The 20092-nt window shown below is 35.0% G+C and overlaps 1 protein-coding gene across 6 annotated transcripts in view; it reads right to left on the reverse strand.

Annotated features, from left to right (window-relative positions):
* Positions 1–20092, reverse strand: part of NPAS3 (neuronal PAS domain protein 3) — a gene marked incomplete at both ends in the record, with an annotated part of 583871 nt that overhangs the window by 283083 nt on the left and 280696 nt on the right. For 4 of the 6 annotated variants that reach the window (XM_084207726.1, XM_084207724.1, XM_084207722.1 and 1 more), the window contains one exon: positions 9057–9139. In XM_084207726.1, the coding sequence (XP_084063852.1) occupies positions 9057–9139 (83 nt within the window). The remainder of the gene's footprint in view (positions 1–9056; positions 9140–20092) is intronic. The other 2 variants (XM_084207725.1, XM_084207723.1) reach the window with 1 other exon arrangement.

The raw sequence follows: 20092 nt of genomic DNA on the forward strand, positions 1-20092 counted from the left end.
GCCATATCATAGCATGCCGTGGCATTTACACATGTTTAAAGTGCAAAAGAGCATCCAACAGTGAATAGAGGCCCACAACATTAAAATTTCTAAGAGAGCTTTTTCTACCTACTTTCAGCTTCAAATACTTATCTTTATCCTGAATCACTTAAACTAGTACAAAATGCACAATTAGATTTCTAAATTTCTAAATAAATTAGCATCAAGTATAAGAGTTTGCCCTTTTATGACAAGAGTACGATCTGAGAAGACTGTCAATCTAGAAAGTACTTGAGGAGTGATTGCTGATCAAGCATGAACAGATTCCTAGGTCGATTTTATAGAAATCTACAGAAAGAAGCAGAAAGATGAAATAGCATTATCCTCAAATCATAAAGGGAAAGTAGCTACTGGAGATGCCTCATCCCTGGAAAAGCACACTGCAAAGTAAGGTAGTATTCTTTTCTTACCAGAGTCCTATGACTCTTTTCACAACATTTCAGCATTTATACTGACTTCCTGCCTTTAAACTGTGTTTGGGTGGGGTGTTTGAACATAATAAACATACATTTCATGTCATCCCAAATTACTGCTTCCAAGCAGATTGTGTGCCTATCTTTCCTCAACACAGCATTTAGTATGCTGATATTCTCCTCTCTTGCTTTGTTGTTTGTTTTTTTAGATTTTTGTTCCTAATTTAGTATTCTTTGGTCCTGTCCACTTAGAGTTGTTATCTTTTCTAGAAAGTTATACTTTCATCAGAATATATTCAATTTCTTACATCATAAATCCATCATTGTTCTGTTTATACTAAGGCACTACAGCATCCCATTTCTTACTGTTATATCTCTGTTTTGGGATTACCACGTTGAACTGTATAATCATCAACTGTTCTAGAGAAAACATGGTTGCATAATAAATGCTTTTGATTTTGGATAACGATGTAGATTAAATAAATGCATTTTCTTCCCCTTTGTTCTGTTTCTGGACTATCTTGTGTTGAGAGCATTTGGTGCTCCCTTTGGTTTTGTACCCAACCTCTCTGGATGACAATGTCAGGAAGAAAACATAAATATAGGCTGTACTTGAAAATTAGGAGGTTCAGATTAAAAATTTAATTGCACAAAGTAGACTCAATATATGTCCTATAGAAATCATTCCCTCATAGAACTTCTATATAATCTACAAACCTTCAGTTCTGACTTGCTCTTACTTGTTTTATCTCATTGCATTTATGAACTGCTCTTTGCCAATGGAAAGTTTAGCATCGCTTTGCTGAGTGGTTTGATCTGCCACCACTATTTCCTCTTAATTATTCTATTTAATTTCAACTTTATTTTTGGCTACTGATGCATAACTCAACCTCTACTTCATCCCAAAAATTTTTACTTTCAGACAGCATAGATCTGTGCTCTCCAACACAGCCTTAGTTTTGTCAGCCTTTTCACATTTTCCTCTTTTCGTCTGCCTTTGACACATGCTAACAGATGTCAGTTTGTAGTCTACCCCTTTAACCCAATGCAGACAAGAAGCTGAACAGTCTTCATTCTCAGAAAGTGTACCACTGACATCATCATTAGCAATTGCCCTTCTCAAATTTCCAAACCAGTAGAAGTCTTTTCTCCTGACACCTTTTACAGCCTGGAAAAATCCTCCATCAGTACTACCATCTGCTGCTTCCTCACCTTTAGTCTTGTGTCACCATTTCTGTGTTGACTAGTGTTATACAGAGAGAACCTCATTATGTAATATTCAGAATGACTGAAAATAGTAAATGAGAAGATAAAATCTTCTCCCTAATATTTTGCAGCACTCCAACACTTTCCTGTCTCTTTTCCCACTTTTTAAATTTTCTTGTCAGATGGGACTCCCTATAATAATTCCAATATTGGAAGAAATGAGACTTCCACTCAGCTATAGCCTAGCCAGTACGCTTCTGTTTTTGGGTTTTTTTTGTATTTCCTCTATCTAATTAAAACACTACAAAGTTTTACACAACATTTGTAGGGAAAGAAAAAATTTAGAACTTTGTAACTCATTCACTTATGATTATTCATACTGCTTGGCTGATTTTAATACTTAACTAACAATAGGCTTCCGAGGCAAAATATTGAGTTCTTTTTTCCCTTCAGGAGAAAGTTCTGTTTCTCCATTACAGTGTTAATTGTGTGCAACTCCTGTATTATCCACAATTGTTCACTACTGCAAAAATGTAAATAACTTGCTCTCTTTTTTACTGTTCTCTAATTTGCCTTAAATAGATGTTTTCACAAATTTTGCCCAATCTAAACTGCTTGCATGCTCAACACACATATTTATAATGTATGAAGAACTTTACTCACACACTCTCCAGAAAAATGATTTTTTCAAAAATTAATTGTGTCATCGTCTCAGTATATTCTAATCTAGTTATTATGGACTAATAGCAACATCTTCCAAACCTGATTAACTAATGAAGGGAAACTGTAGAGTGAATTCTCTCCACTTTCTGTCTAGAAAGCTTGATAGAGTACCATTGTTTCAAAAAGTAGGTCTGTAACTCTATGAAAATAGTGGCAGAAATGGAGGACAAGACCCATTTGGACAACAGAGAAATGATATGAAAGTTCCCTTCAAATTTGGTATTTCATTCTACACCTTCTGTGTTTGATAACACTGAATTACAAACTGGATGATAAAACAGCATTAACTTGAGGAGTATGTGAAAACATTTTCCTGATAACAACTTCCAATTTTTCTGGCTGAAGATGGGAAAAAACCTTTTATTTTGTAACTACTGAGATATTAACAATCTTTGTTTGCATTCAGCTGATCATTCCTGTGACCCTGAGTACTTCTGAGAGTATCACAAGTATGGTTCAATCTGTTATTTGCAGCTTTTACACAGCTCGAAGAGTTGGATGGGATCAGCCCCTTGAGCACAAATGTGGATACAGCTTTACTTCAGTTTAGGAGTGCAGGTGGATGGGGTACTAGCTACCTGCAAACAGAAGATTGTTAGAGTGCTCCCTTGGAGTGAAGAAACATTAATTTTCCTCTTTCCTGAGAAATTTAAGCTCATCTGACATGCTCCAGAGAACAAACCAATGACTCAGCTACTCTGTATGGTACTGGCATCACCTGGAATGATTCACAAGAAGCCACAGAAATTGTGTTCATCTGCACATTTACCTCACAATTAATAAGGGCCCCTCTCTGAAGCACAGTAGTATACTAAATTGACAAACAAATTATATTTCAACAGTTTTATTGTTATTTCAGTGTCGGATACATTAATAAAAATAGTTAGAAAAAGAATATCAAACTATTAGGATGAGAGGGGTTATTCAATTGCTCACAATACTAGCAATTCATTAGGCTTCTTACATCCATAGGATGCGGGTGGTTTGCTTATTTGTTGACTTTAAAAAGAAAAGCTAAAATAATATCAATGGGTTTAGTAGCCCATGGCTTTTCTATAGGATGAAGGTAAAGAGACAATTAAATCTTCCCTGAAGTTCCATCCACCATCAGAGGCTTCCAGTGGAGTGAAAAGCATGTGAACCAAGGCTGTCTTTCATGCATGAAAAGTCCGGGGACTAACGCATGGGGTAAAGCCAAATTGCAGCATTTGAGCCATTTCTAGCTTCCAAGTAGCTCAAATTCTGCTTCCGTTCTAGGATGACATTCCATGATCAAGGCTGTGGTGATACAGAAGTTTCTAGGCAGTAAAACAAGGGCGTAGAGGCCTTGTGCATATTTCAGATGACTTTGTTTGGTCATCTTGGACACAACTAGACACCCATTACAGCTATCCTCTGTACATTGTAAACACTTCATTAAAGCCAAGTGTTTTGTAGTTTGTGACTTTTGACTCAATGAAGAATGCAACCTCTAGGGTCAGATTGTTTTCACTCTGGAAGGTTGCTCTTCCTTGGATCTTAATGGGAACCTGATTTTTCTTCTCTCATTGCATATGATACTGCAATTATCTTGCAAAAGACATTTGTTCACCACAAAATACTTTATGGGAGAGAAAGTTACAACAGAAAGTACAGCACAAAAGGAAAATGACAGTCTCATAAAATTTCCAACACAACATTTAAAAATTCTTCCAGTTTCTAGGAAGGTAGGTGGGGACCTTTATGGAACAGAGGAGAATTCAGCAATTGTCATCCACATGTAAATCACGGGTGCACAACAGATTTTGCTAAGGGAATAAATGAGATTGGTAGTTGGCTTTTTTCTCTGTCTAGTTCAATTCCATCAAATGTATCAAAATTATCTAATGTGCAATAACTTTAGGGACATGGCAGAAATTAACTATGGTCTTCCAATTAGTTTGATTTTGGATTATGTTTTGTTTTTTTTTGTTTTTGTTTGTGTGTTTTGAAACTCATTGTACAAATCTACATCATAAGAGCTGTCAGTGCTTACAATTGAACATGTCCACAAAATGAAGAAAAGGATACACTTTTTGTTGCACTGACACTTCAGTGCCTGCCCAACATAAGGATTTCTTCACACAAAATGAGGTAGCACAGTATAACGATCTAAGACAACTAGTGTCCAAGTTACTGTGTCTGTAATATGTACATAATGCTATATGAAAGTGTTAGTTTCTTAACAGTTGAATAGGCACTACTGAAGCAAAGAATGCAATTATGAAAGTTATCACTCTTGTATGCGGAAATACAAAATGCGTACTGCTCACTACAGTTCAGATGCACATTCCTATTATGATTACTTATACCATCTTTCCATCCTATCCTGACTTTAAAGCAACTTCCTAGTGATTAATCCCAAATATTTAGTTTTTTTAAAAGGCACTGATGTTTTTAAAGGAAGAAACATATATTTTCAAAATATTTTTTTTTTTGAAAATTATGTACATTATACTTTTAATTGTTTTACAGTTCAAATTGAAAGGTGTGTTCTTTTTTGTTCAAGAATTTTAAAAGCAACTAATTTAAATATGCAAAATTATCTTGAGTTGTTCATACGTGAACTTAAAAGCCATGCAACACAGGAAAATTAAGTAATTATGCCTCCAAGTTATTTACTGCAATTAAGCTCATTTATCATATGCAAATTAGTGCAAACTGGTCTCATTAGTTACTAAATTACTCAATATGAGCTGAACAATGTAGCACTCCAGTTTGTAATGAAAAATCCCTGTAGAGGCAAGCAGTATCAATTAAGCTAATTTGCATATGCAAATATATTCACTAACTTTCCCTTTTCTCTATATTTAGTTCTACATTTCCTGATCATTCCTGATTATAAGAAGGCTATGGGGTTACTGACCCTTTTTCACACCTTCTCAATAGCAATGAAGTTACAGAAAAAAAAAATCCTGAGATCCTGAAAAATTTATTAAAATCTTGCTAAATTTTACAACCAATTTAAGCCAAATTTTTAATAGTAGGTACCAGAAATAATTTTTTTTGCTGGATTTAGTTGATAGACATATATATACAGAAATATAAACCAGAAGTTATCTATTCTCGTTATACCCCTTTTCAGAAGAAAAAGAATGTACAAGACAAGAAAAACAAAGCCTATAATTTGGCAAATCAAAAATCTCGTCAAAAATTAATTAACATATTGCCATTATCTACTTTTCTCCTCCATTACATTCCACTCTACTATTCATAATTCAGGTAATTTTACTTGGAAAACATTTAAAAGACATTACACTGACATAAAGATTCTGATGTAATAGCGTTTGAGCAGTCATCTTTTGTGGTGTCTCTTTTTCCACAAGCACAGAGTGGATAGTGCCTTCGGCTTCAAACCTACCACTGGGAATCTCTTCAGCCTGATATACAGCAATCAGCTCTGGCTTGGAGATTTTTTGACATAAACTCATACAATTTTATACTGATTCAGGTTAGAAAAGTCCTTAAAGATCACCTACTTCCAACCCCCCCGCCATGGGCAGGGACACCTTCCACTATCCCAGGTTGCTCAGAGCCCCATCCAACCTGGCCTTGAGCACTGCCAGGGATGGGGCAGCCACTGCTTCTCTGGCCAGCCCGTGCCAGGGCCCCACCACTCTCACCATGAGGATGTGCACGAGGGTCAGATTTCATAGGCAAGCAAAGTATAAGCCTCTTTGCGTATCTAGATTTGTACAAAGGACAAATGCAAAGGTGCCTTGCTCAAATGAAGCCCTTTAAAAGTATTGCATTTTCTTTAACCAGGGCTTTTATTCAATTTTTCATCTCTGAATTTATGTAAAGGTAATGGTGCGTTGATTCTTTTTGGAGTTGATGAGGTCTGCCATTAACAGACCAGATTTAACTGTATGATCCCAGGGCACAAATGTTATCTCAGACCAAAATCAATAACTTTTTAACTTTTATTTTTGTCGTGCCAGGTGGAGTTTTCCTTTTCTATTTTCTGCAGTTAACTGCATATGGGAGAAAACCTTTAGTAGCTGTACCAATCATCAATTAAGCAGTATTTAAACAGCTGATTCCTAAATAATAGAAAAAAAATCATGGATGAAGGCATTCTTCATTCAATGAAGAATTCTGAAGGCATTCTTCATTCAATGATTACTAAGCATTATATGTAAATATATGAATTTAATATGTATGGCCATGATTAATATATAATGTATACCTAGATATGACTGACACTACCTACTTGTAGACTCAAAATGCAAAAATATCACAAGATGTGCCTCCATTTCTGCTTTTGTAATGTCATTTTAAATAAAATATATCCACTTTTTAAAAATCTGCTGTATTATGCATATATGTCTATCAGTAAATTTTGAAGTATCAAAATATTAAAAAGATTATAGAGAGGCCCTTAACTTCTGAGTTTACACTTAACCAAGTCTTCAAAATACTAATAGGGAAAGGGATTACACAAACTGTTAATTCAAATTCTTCAGACAGCAGACTCTGGAACCAAAATTCCCAAGGTACAATCAAGGTTGTTTACTTCACTTGCAAACAATACTTATCATGATACTTATTTGAAAACCATTTCTGTGAGTAGCAGACTAGGTGAGAACATGTTAGAACTGTATTCCACCACAAAGTCTATCAAATTGTTGTTTTAAAAACCATTTTGTCTTCTGGTGATTGTATTTCTATGTATTAGACCACAAGGCAGTTCTTTGAAGTTCATTCTGATCTGTTTAGAAGTGGTGCATTTGAATGTATGACCCAGGTTTTCCTTCCAAGGGTTGATTGCTCTGCTAAAATAAGACAAAATCTTAAAAAATCATGATAAACCTGTCACCACTATTAATTCATATTGTCTTTTATCCACCGCCAAGAGTCTATCTCGCAAATATCAGGGTGGAACTTTCTATTTTCAACTGAGAGATTCATGGGAGTACTTTGATAAAAGCATCATCTTCTTTGAAAAGGCCCCACCTCAACAGATATTCAATACAAGGCTTATGGTAATTTTGATTTAAAATCCTCAGTTTTGAGAATACAAGTGCAATACAGGGTTTTTTTTAGTAGAAGTATGATGAAGTCATGTCCTGAAAACACCTTAATTTATCACAGATAAATTTTTAAAAACCTAAAAAAAACCTAAAAAAATAAAACACAAAAAACCCAACAATCCATAGCTGGAATCTAGTCTCAACAAGTATGAAAGTCATTAATTGTTTTAATACACAGTAAGTGAAAAACTCAAATATCAAGTAGTTTTCAATGCAGCCATCCTAGGTTTTTTCATTTTCATCTATAAAAATCATACTTAATACCTAAAAAGTGTAAATAAATCAGTCTCAATGAGGTTTTATTTATATATGAGTTATAAATAATATTGTAAAAAACATACCTTTAGGATCTCAACATACTGACAAGTTACATAAACGGCAATATCATAAAACTGCTAGTTCTTCATTTTTTTCTACATATATGAGACGACATAGCAGTGTTCCTGCCTAGTATGCAAACACAGTACTATAGATACTGGTGCAGATCTCTGACACAGTAACTACAACAAAAGTATTTGCTTACAGAATCAAAAACTTGACCTAGACCTCTGCCAAGAGTGCACAACTAAGCAAATCATTTCATTCATGATTCCTGTTCCGAAGAGAAATTAATTCTACTAGTTAATTTAATGTTTTCCTAAAATTATCTTTGTTGCTATTCTGCATTTAGTTACTTTATAAAGATGTGAAAATTCTGACATTATCTACAGTGCTTTTGAATACCACAGCTGAGTTAGTACAGAGATAGCTCTCAATCATTTCAAATTAAGTGGAATATTTCTCATGATAATATCCTAATTTACCTCTCTTGTACCTCTCAAAAGATAATACACCAGACAATATATTTGCATTGAGAAGCTGTGTACATTGCTAAATAAGAGCAGTTATTCAGTGCCACACTTAGAAAAGACTGTTTTATTTCCATAGGGCTGGGTTTGCCTTACTGCAAGGCACATCACATTTTCTTCTTAACTGCTTGTACTCCACATTTGATCACTTCAATCTAAGAAAGGCTGTAGTAAGCCTGGCAAAATAAATCATGCACAAAAATGATTCATCAGGTCATCGTTTTTCAGTTGAGTCTTCCTGGACTAGGGTGACTTGTGCCATGTGACAAACTTGTTTGCAAAGCAGACCAGTTTTCAGCCCACATCTAAGGACACCTGAGAGGTGTCCTAATGCTTCTAATCATTTTTTAATCTCTGCAGATTGGTCCAAATTTGTGATGTATAATTTTGACAACCGGGATATCATGGAGAAAAGCAGTGCTTATAAACCAAAGTGGGGGAAAAAGCCCCAACCTTAAAATGATACATGACATAAGACAAATCACCAACACAAAATCTTAGCTTGTACACACACTCACACAAATACATAAGGGCATTCTGCAAGCAAACACCTACTGCACAATTCTAAACAACAAAATATTGTGATTCAGCTAAAATAACACTTGCCTTCCCTCTCATTAACAGTCTCCCAGTTATGGACTTTCAAAATAGAAGAAATGTGAACATAAAAAAAAAATCTCATCAATATAAGTGCTGACAACAATACTATTCAAATTATTGGCAGATATATGACTAGGTAGATACTTTGATTTTACTTGGAAAAGCCATTTTTTTACCTGTAATATATGACTTCCCAAATGTGATTCAAATACTTCAATGGCAAGGGCACTGGGACTTCTCCTGCGCTGGGCACCTATAACTGAATAAAAAACAGTTAAGTTGAAAGGTCTGCACATTTAGTTCTCATGCATCCTCATCACTGACATTAACCCCTTAAATGTTTTGGATCTTAATACACTGGTGTTAATTTAAATTTTGCCTTCTACGTAGTATATAAATTTGGTAATTTAATATGTAATTTAAGACTCAAATTTGTAGGATAAAAGAAAGAGATTTTTTAAAACCAACTACTTGATTTAAGTGTCCAATGAATCTGGAAATTACTTGTTTGTTCAGATATATCTCAAATCCATGTAGGCTTATGGTAATGAAAGCATGCAGAATTTAGTGAAAAATACTATAGAAAAAGAGGCTACACATATTGTAAATATTTTGAAATGTGGGGGTAAGAACTAAATATTACTCATGAATTAGGAAGTTTATTCTACTAAACATCTGAGAGGTTTATCTGAACATATTATTATTTGAAACTGAAATGAAATAAACACAACATTAAAAAGCCAACATTTATAAATACATCTAGTATTCAGTTCTCCTCAGTGTAGAGAAGTATTTTAGTATCCCAGATATCTATGTTGCTGGAATAGGTACTTGAAACTCCAGTGTCTAAATTATATTGTTTAAAAGTACAAAGTGACTGATAGGTAGCTATGCTTCAAAGGAAGCAGTGACTACAAAAAAGGCTGAGAAATCACAAAACTAATATTCTGCTAAGCTCTGTATGCCAGGAACACAAAGCCAGAAATTAAGTCTGCATATAACCAAATGTAGCCATCTACTGTAAGCTGAGGCTTCTTCTCAGGCTGGGCTACCTTTCCCACATGAAGAGAAAGCCAGAGCACAGAAAAGATGACACAGGGCTTTCCTGTCTCAGTGACAAAATCAGGCATATCCACAGCAGGGAGAAGAGGCAAAGTTCATTCTGCACCCTTCTAAGGTGTGTACAAAAGCATTTACATCCCAAGACCCTGAGGAGAGACTAATGCCTCTGGAACCATCATAGCACTAGTCCATCTTTACGTATTGCTGTCTTTACAGCGTATGAAAAGAAAAATGAAATATCAAGGATCTGCTAAAACAAGCAGAATGAATGACTGCCATTACTGAACAGGCCAATTTAACATGAATGGAAACAAAACATAGAGCAACAATTTCTAAGTCTTCTATGATACTGGCTGCCAAACATGATATCAGTAGGAAAAGATAAATGCCAAGTAATGGTAGTCATATTGACCCGAAAATGTAATATCATTTCTTATTGATGTTTCATGTAATTTCCTCACAGGAAATTCTAACCTATTTATACTGAGCAAACAGGTGGCTTCATAGCTAATAGATTCAGGCAATAGCTCATAATTACAAATGGAGACTGCTGTAGAGCTGGTATTTCTAAGTCCTCCTCTTTCCTCATATTCAAGGACATAGACACTAACACCTTGAAAGAAAACTCTTCAACACTGTAGTTCTCAGGAAAACTTTATCTTAAGTTGTGGGACTAAACAAAACATAGAGCACTTCAAAGATTTTCAGTATTCTGATCATGATTGCTGTCAGCATGCTGCTTTGTACAGTTATTTCATTTATAATCCATCAGAAACAAAAAAGCAAATTCAGTTTTGCCTTGCTAGACATTGCTTCATAGTAGTCTCCAGAAGAGCATTGTAAAGACCAAAAAATCCCTCAACCTGTAAACCTGCAACCTCTCCCTAAAAACCTTTAGGTCCTTTCATTCTTCCAGCTAGACTGTGTCATGTTTTCCACACATTGGCTGAACACACCACCTTCTGGAATTTACCTTTCAATTAATTTTCTGTTTCCTGCCCATATCCTTATGTTACCATTTAAAAGTGTATCCATCACATATCGAATCCAATTCTGTGATGTCAATTGCAGGGTTTTAGCATTTAAGTATCATAATTTGAATGAAGTGCCTGAAGTCAGTGCAGCCCTCTTTAAAACGGTATCTTGAACCTCAAATGACACTTACAGGTAAGTCATCGGTCCTTCACAATTGGGACCCTCAGTTCTATACCTCAAATGAAATCACTTCAAGGTCAGTGAGTTAACTAGAAAACAAGAGAGGGTCGGATCTTAGCTCTAAAATTTGTCAGCTTAATCCTCCATCGATGACTACGTGCTTGTGGCAAGTATACACAGAGACAAATATCTTGTAGTACTTTCACGCCATTCAGTTCACGGACATTTTTATAGCACTAGAAGTCTTGGATTTATGTCTTGCTCTTAGCTAGGTGATGTGGGGATCTTATGACAGTTGCTAATTTTATGATCGCGGTAATGAGTTACGCAGAAAACAATTATGTTTCTGGCAGCAATGCTGCACCTCTTTTTTGATAAATTAATAAATATTAAATATGTACCTTATTTCATGCATTTCCATAACTATCATTCTTCATATTTTGAGGAATGAGACAAGAATATTGAGACAAATATAGAACAAGGGAAAGTTAAATTATTTAATCATCTGGATTCATTGTCTTATTATTTTACTTACTTGAGCTTTCAAATTTCCTTGATATCTATTTGCAGCAGAAGAAAAAAGCTATTTTGGGTATATAAGTGCATACCACATTGATACCTTTCAGAAATATGGCAATCTCACAGTCCAGTCACAGCACAAAACCTCTTATTTGTATTGAATGAATTGTTGGCATACCAGTAGATGAAAGGAAGACATAGACTGAAATGTTTGGATTAAAAAGCAGGCCCAATGTTATTTTATTCTAAAATTTCAAAACATAAACTATAAATACTGAACTGGTTTCCATTACACAAGCCACAGCTAGTCATCTAAATCTCTCACCCTGTGGTTGGAACCATCAGCAGCCACAGCTCAGCCACTCACAGAAAACTTGAAAAGCAAGAGATTTAAGATTTATTTCAAAAAACTATAAATCAAAGTAGCTCAGCAACCTTCACAGACCTAAAGGTGTGGATGCACATTTGTTTTAAAAATGTGGATTCTGTTTTTAAATGCAGACTCTTTAAAGAAACAAAATATTGAAAGCATGAAATAAATTTCTTCTTTTGAGTTACAGGAAGCAGGAGAAATTAGGATGTGGAGAAGGCTGAAGCATGTGTACCAAAGTCCAGAAGAAGTCACAATGGAAACAAGTTCCAAGTCCAGGTAAAATTCTTCCAAGCTTCTCCTATTTTAGCAGTATGAACAAACATCTCTGAATAGACTTTTTCACACGTAGTCATATTTTGCATTGCCTACATTTAGTTGACAACATTTAACACTTGAATGCACAAATTAATCAAAAAGTTGGTTGAAACAATATTTGTACTAAACACTGACTTTTAATAGTGACAAGAAGATAGAAAGATTGCTTTCCCATGTGCACTTTGTAGTGCTGGAGCAGAAGAATCTATCTATGAAAATGTTTTACCTTCCATGGCATTGGACTATGACCTTTACTATCCAAACTGACATGTCTATTCCTGGCATGAAATTATTCCATTAAAAAAAAAAAAATTCTAACTGTTCACTAGTTCCTCTTTAAAATTCCTCCCTCGATGACTAATCTGGCTATGCATGAGGTGAAGGAAGAGCCACCTCCCTTTCAGAGTGTCTTGGGGGCAGTCTAAGCATGCTTAATGCAACCTCAAAGCATTTGCAACTGTGCTACAAAAAGTGGGAAACCATGGAAAAGAAAAACGTAGACTGCCTAACAAGGATTTCTATGCATCCTGAAAAGGAAGGATTTCCTCTTGAACACAGCTCTGAGGTGAGGGAGTACAGACCAAAGACTGAGGTTCACTGTGCCTCTCTCCTGGTGAAGACAGAGTTCTAATAAAGCACAAGCAGTATTCTTTGATCACTAGGAATGGAAGAGCAGCACATGAGCACAATTATCAATTTCCCCTAAAAAACTCCTGTGAGGCTTTGCATGATGTCCCTCAACATAACCTGCTTTTGTGGAAAGTTTTGGGAAATTCAAACAAAGAGTTTTAAAATTCTGTTGCTTTAATAATAGTTTAAAAACTAAACTGAACTTAAAAATTCTTTTCCCATAACCATTATTTACTTCTAAAAGCTTTTTCTCAGTAAGCCTCAAAGTCCTTATATTTTTTACTTAATTTTGTTGATTTTTCTAAGAAGAACTTTTTGTACACTTGGAAGCAGAGGCGGACTTAGGGCAACTGCACTGCAACCTTTTAGACAATCTGAAGAATTATAAAAAAAACAGAGGTCATCTCAAAGAGCTCTAATTATGACTGCCAATAAAGTCAGACTTTAATTAGCAAAGCCTCAGCAGATCTACATAAATATGAAAGTTTATAAACACCCCACCAAAAAAAAAGAAAATTACCACCTTTATTCACAAAATATGTAATCATATCAGGCTAATTGCACAGCAGCTTCACATAGGGTTGGCTAATATCTTTCCCCATAGGTATCAACAAAATACACGATGGTGTCAGAGGAGAGAGCATAAGAAACAGAGTGTTCTGATGATTCTATGTGCAAAAGAGTTCACAGCATGAGTGTGACTATAATCTTTTAAATATTCTTTCCCAGAATATTACTTTTTTGTTGTTTTAGAGTAGAAAGAAAGATCTATTGAAAAAACAATACAATTTCTAATATATTTTCCTTGGTGTAGAATAGATTCTAGATGAAAATGTATTTTTTGTGAATTCTATGAACTCCAAATGTTCATGAAATAAAATGGAGGTGAATTTGGCAAAGTGGTTTTACAGGAAGAGGTGCGATGTCATCTTGAAATATTGGGGCTTTCTGCGGAGACATAATGAGTAATTTGGAAATTTTTAAAAGCTGTTTTTTAGAAAAGACAGAGACACTGACTACAGGGCAAAACTGAACAACAGAGGATTCAGTCTCAGGGAAGGATGAAGTGTAATCAACATTACACTCCAGTATGTCTACATGCTAGCAGTCACAGACGCTTTTTTAAAAAAAAAATTACTTCATGTTTAATACCTTTTGATAAATATTTTTTTCTATTGATTGTTCCTTGATATCCAATTTAACTGATTCTAAGTTTTGAAAGAAATCTTCAGTAAGAGAGAACCCCTCAGCCTAGAAGTTGGGGACATCTGGTATACAAGATGTATCTTCAAATCCTGATCTAAAGTGAGGTAAGAGATGAACAGCAGGATGTAAGCAGAGGTGTTGCCCTCTGATTTGGAAAGGGTATCCAAAGAAATTAAATTATGTCACCCGTTACCTCACTGTAAGCCATCATATGATCCAAAATTTAGGTCTCTTATCCACCTTCACAGATGGGAAGTAGAAATAAATCTTAGGTGGAGCTGCAACATATGTGGAAAGGTATTTTATCTTGGTTTAGTAAAGCTATGGGAATCATTAATACCGCACCATTACCAAAGAAGTATCACAGCAATAAAGTATCAGAACAAATTTGTCGCAAAGGACTACATCTAAGACGTATAATGCAATATATGTATAATGTATAATGCAAAGCTAACAATAGCACTTCAGATCTATATTTTTGTGTACAAGAATGCCTCAGATTCTAGATATCTATCTTCTGGTCACTGGTAAAGAGCATGAATTCTTTACTGGGTAATCCATGGCTGAGAAAGTAAACCTAAACTTTCCATGGAATAGCCTACTAGTTGCCAAGAATGTACTGATTAATTAATGAAAGTATTATGTAACACAATTACAGGTGTGCTTTATTATTTTCAGTAGTTCATCTGTGAAAAAGCTCCAGAAATTAAAGAATTTTTAGTAAAACTTGCTTTTCAAATTCAAGCTGCTTAATACTTTTAAACTTCTTTTTAATAGCTTTTTTAGTTTTAATAACTTAAATTGATCAAATTGAAATGTTGTCAAAAAGCAGAAGTTATTATATTAATTGAATATTAATTGTTAATTGAACTGGAATCATTGGATTTGAAGACGTAATATGTCTTTCCCTTGAGAAACATTCAAAATTAATGGAAAAAAGAAGCAAGATAAGTGACTGTCATAATGTAAGTTTTCATCTGTTTTAGGAGCCTGTTCCTTTTTCAATTAGCCTCGTTTGGTTTATAGGTCTGCTCCTTCCCACAGGATTTGTTTTTTTAGGGGGTGGGGGTAGGGTGGTTGGAAGGAGTAGACAAAGTTTCTTAAGTCCTAAATATCTCTTTTTTTCTTCCCTCTTTTCTGAACTTCTTAAAATCAGAAACCCCAAAAATTAAATAAGTATATTTTGTGTTCTCTCCTTGATAACTAGCACTGTTTTTTTAATTAGCACATGTACATTTAAGAGTTTACTTCAGAGATTTTTTTTTTCTGTTCACTGTAAAGGATGAAATCTTTTCTGTGCAAGAATTTCCAGTCATCTAAGCAAAGAGAGTTCTCCATCTGTGGCTGGGGGCGGGAGCACTGGCCTTTCTCCCACACTGTAGTAGTTACTATAGGAACTATTGTGCCTCCTTCAAAAGGGCTACAGACAGGGTGATTAAAATTCTTCATGGGAGAACCCCCACTCTTCTCCCTGACAATGAAATTCTTCAGGGAGAGGGCTAAGCCTCCAGCTCAAGAATGGCAGCACCTGAGGGAGTGATGTGGCAGACGGAATCACCCCTGCTTTAAATTGAAGCACAGGGCAAAAAATACAAGGGCCCATACTCCTGCATTCATTTTACTCCCCTCCCATGAAATTCAGGAACATTGGCAAGAACTAGTGAGAAACTGAGAAGGAATGAATAACTTCATACACTCTCCAACATGTTGAGGACAACACAGAAAGTAAAAAACAAATACTTTCAATTCAATAGCAGGAGAAGAAAAATAATTAAAGTGAGATAGAAGCTTCCCAGGAAATCCATCTGCTGTAAATAGATCAGGAAAAAGTCTACAGAAGTATGGAAGAGAAAGAGATAAATAGAGATAGACGGGTAAGGCAAGGGTGAGGGACACACAAAGGTAGGGTAAATCAAAGGCTTAAAAACCAAGAATTTAACAGTCCTTTAGATAAATGACTACTCCGAGAGATTTGGCTCTACCAGCAGAAAAAATGCATAAACATTACAATTGCATGAAGAAATGTGTGATGAGTCTGGATTACTTATTCAGATATCACAGTAAGACCCTTACTGGAATAATAGTTCTATTGTCTTAGTTTTAAACTAGTATCAGAATTCCTCTGAAAAGAAAACTGCTGCCACTAGTGTCACTGGTTCTGTTCTCAGGAGGAGGACAGGGTATTAACATCAAGTCAGAACAGTGTTATATAGTGTCAGACTATACTTGCTGGTAAAACTAAGAGGCCTACATCTGTTGTCTTGCCTTTTTTTTTTCCAGTCTGATCCCAAAGGTTCATGTTATGACATTTGTAACATCTGCTACAAATGCGGAGGTAAGTCAGGCACAACCTTATTACTTCCAATCTAACGCTCCATCCATCCACAGGGCTTTCATATGCCACTAGCATGTCAAGGCAACCAAAAAGCTGTTCTATCTACATGTAGCAAGGTGTAATATATTTCTGAAAGTCAAGAAGAGACCCTGCTTTGTTATGTCTCCCCTTCTTTTGTTGTCTTAAATTTTGGCAATGTTATTTCAGAATATTCTGTGAACAAAACAGCGAGCTGCTCCTACTTAGAGCCAATACAATTGCCTTTTTATGCCTTAGACAGTGGTGTGTTGAAAATTGGCAAACTGTAATTCACATCCTTCCCTGTTTTCACTAACACTGAAACATATCCAGATTCCCCTATCAGACCCTTCTATATTGAGGTCTGCTTTCTTGCACATCCCCCTTTTCCTGCCATACTTCTCCCATGATTTGATAGGCTCACTACATCATTTTAATGACATACTTAACTTTTTTTCAGTGCTCAGTGGTAAAATGCAACTCCTGACAGACAAAAAAATACTTATTTCACCTGTGGTAACAAAAAAATAAATGAATAAGGAAAACAATAAGATGCTTTATAACTAAGCATTCTTTCTATTAGCTTCTATCTAGTTCTTTCTACGAACTTTTATTCTATCTATGACCCTCTATTGTTATACTCACAATATTTGAAGATTCCAATATTACACTGTTAATGGGCTAGGGTGCTGTATGCTGTGAGGACCATGCTATCCCTGCCAAATGTCTGCACAGGAAGCCAACCATTTGCTATATGGCTAAAATCACCTACTAAAGAAATTCCTTATGAAATACATATAGCCTCTTCTGACAGCAAGTGGATCATAATTTTAGAAACTAACAGCTTTAGATGTTAGTGAACTAGGTAATATGTTCCACACTCAGTATCATACACTAAAAATAAGACAATTTTCACATTTGATAGATGTCATTTAAATTCATTACAGGGGCTGCAGAACACTACAGGGTAGCAAGTGAGAAAGAAAACCCAGTGTCTAATGACATAAGCCATTGTAGGTCTTGATCACCTGTGCTTCTGCCATACTCACTTTTTTCTGTTTTACAGGCTAAGCAAAAGAACCCCCATACGCACACCTAGCTAAGAAAAACACTGAAAAAACCCCAGATCTCCTTACGTTAGATGAACACCAAAATTTGAAAGTATATCAAATTTTGCTGTTGGCAAATGTAGGAACCACATCCACTGCTGGAATATAAAATCCAGCTGCGATATAGCCAGACAATTACTGACTAATGCATCATTATTCTACCAAAGTAAGTGACATACTGAAATGAATCCAACTGCTTAAAGTTGTTTCTCATTCTAAGGTGACTTTAGAGCTTTACTACTTCTATAGACTTGGCTTTATGACTGACACATGTAGGTAGTGGATTTGTTTGTAGATTTTTTTTTTCTTTTTTGTGATGTAGTCAGAAAGGATTTAATGAAGATTCGTAAATGAATTGAGACTGCATACAAGTCTGAAATCAATCTACAATTTCAGGGAAGAAATCTATATCAGTTGCCAAAACTGAACCATGCAATTAACTGAGGATTCTGGTAAGAACCAACTGTGCCACTAGTCAATTATTTTTACTTGTCTTCCAGCTGTGGCTTCTGTCTGTTCATAAGAGAGACTGTAAGAAAAAGCAACTATAGAGAAATCTGGTGATTTCAAAAAATAACTGAAGAAATTTAAGGAGATTACCAAGACCATCTGTAGTAGAACCACAACAAGTTTTTAAAATCTATTGCAAAAAGTTCTCCATTTCTCACTAGAAATTTTCATCAAGAGCTCTTATAAGCACTAAAATATTTTTTCAGAATTGCTGAGGATTGAAAAATAACCATGCATCAGCTGCAATGGAAATCCCCAAGTCCTAATGAAGCAGACATCAGAGGAAGTAGCACAACACTTTAGAATACTGGTTAAGTCATGACAACTGGGAGATGGAACTGCTTCTTTTCCAAAGCACTGCTGCTTGATGATACAAAAAAAAAAAAAAAAAAAGTTGATCCAAAGCACCTGTGGGAAAGATTTTCCAGCACTTCCAGCACTTTGGATTGTATTCTTAATACATATGTATACAAGTGCACTACTACTTGTAATAATCTGTTTCAGCAGTTTTTAAGGAAACAGAATCTCTTGGAAATCCCAATGACTATTAAAAAGAATAGATTAAATCTTTACTAGAAATATGATGCAGTCTTTAAGTCTTTGCTAAGGTTAAAAGAATTCACGCAGTTCATGATGAATGAGCTTGGAATAAATTAGAAATAAGTTAACATGTTAACATTACTATCAGTTCCAGCACAAGGTGTTTCCGCCTTCATTTTCTGAATGATCTTTTTAAATAGTCATGTGAGAAAAGTCCAGTTTCCTTTGCCTTTGAAGAGTGCCTAACAGGGAAATATAAGAGATGTTTAATCAGAAGACAGAATAGTAATGGAAGTGACAGCTTAGTAGTGAGAAAACAGGAAGCAAATTCTACAGCCAAGGAGACGTGTGTAGACACAGCATTCACTCCATCAGAGTTGCATTCATTAGCATCAGGAATTAATTTAGATCAAGATTCTTTCTGCAGTGAGGAAAAACATTTATTTGATTATATCATAGCCAAGATTCATACTTGCTACCTGAAAAAGTCATGCCTGTCTGGCTATAAGAGTAAAAGCAAGGCTTTTAGCCTTCAAAATGTTTCTTGAGCATGTTAAACATAAAAGTTCAGGGCGTTATTGTAGCCAGATATTTGAGTAGTCTTTAGCAAATGAACTTAAAAGCATCAGAATTCATTCCCCACACAGTACTTGAATTAGACATGGACACAGATGGTTACCTTGACATTGGGAGCAAAGTTTTGTTTTGCAAGATAACACTGTCTTTAAACCAGCTCTTTTGCACTTTCTATTAGCATTGATAAACATTTTTTTTCTTTTTTCTTAAGAATTTTACAATTATACTGATAATGTATTGCATTTGGTTAGTTCAAGAATTACTATTATTATACATACCCAAACCTAATATAATACAAGCATGCATTTGTTATAAAGACAAAAATTTTCTTGATACAATCATTCAACAATCTATAAACTGAGATTTTGCTGAAATAACGTCCTTTAAATTCTGCTTGTATTTTACTGCTTTTCAAAATCACTTTTTAATTCTTAAACATATTTCTTGTGCTTAGTCCCTCTAAAGAACTACATTTACACAGCTATGTAATTTGTAAATCAAGCTCATTAATTTAATGGACAAGATTATTTTTCTTGAAGTATGATACAATATGATACTAAAACTAAAATACAGAGTTGAATGAAGACTGCTCAAAACTCAACACAGAACACACTTCTTTTTCAGTCACCCACAACCTTTATACATCCTGCAGAAAAACTAATGAGTAATGCCTGATAATGTTTATCTACTTTTCTTGTTTCTTTTAGCAATCTCCTGAAAGGCAGTTTGAATCCTGACATTTTTTGTTACGAAAATGACAGCTTAAGGGTGTTTTTGATTATCTTAAATTGCCTGCTGTAAATCAAACCTCACCTTATTTTGTTAATAATACCTGAAAATCTGAGGAATTTGCTTGTAGAAAAA

This window comes from Fringilla coelebs (genome assembly GCF_963513975.1).
Source record: "Fringilla coelebs genome assembly, chromosome: 6".
Lineage (NCBI taxonomy): Eukaryota > Metazoa > Chordata > Aves > Passeriformes > Fringillidae > Fringilla > Fringilla coelebs.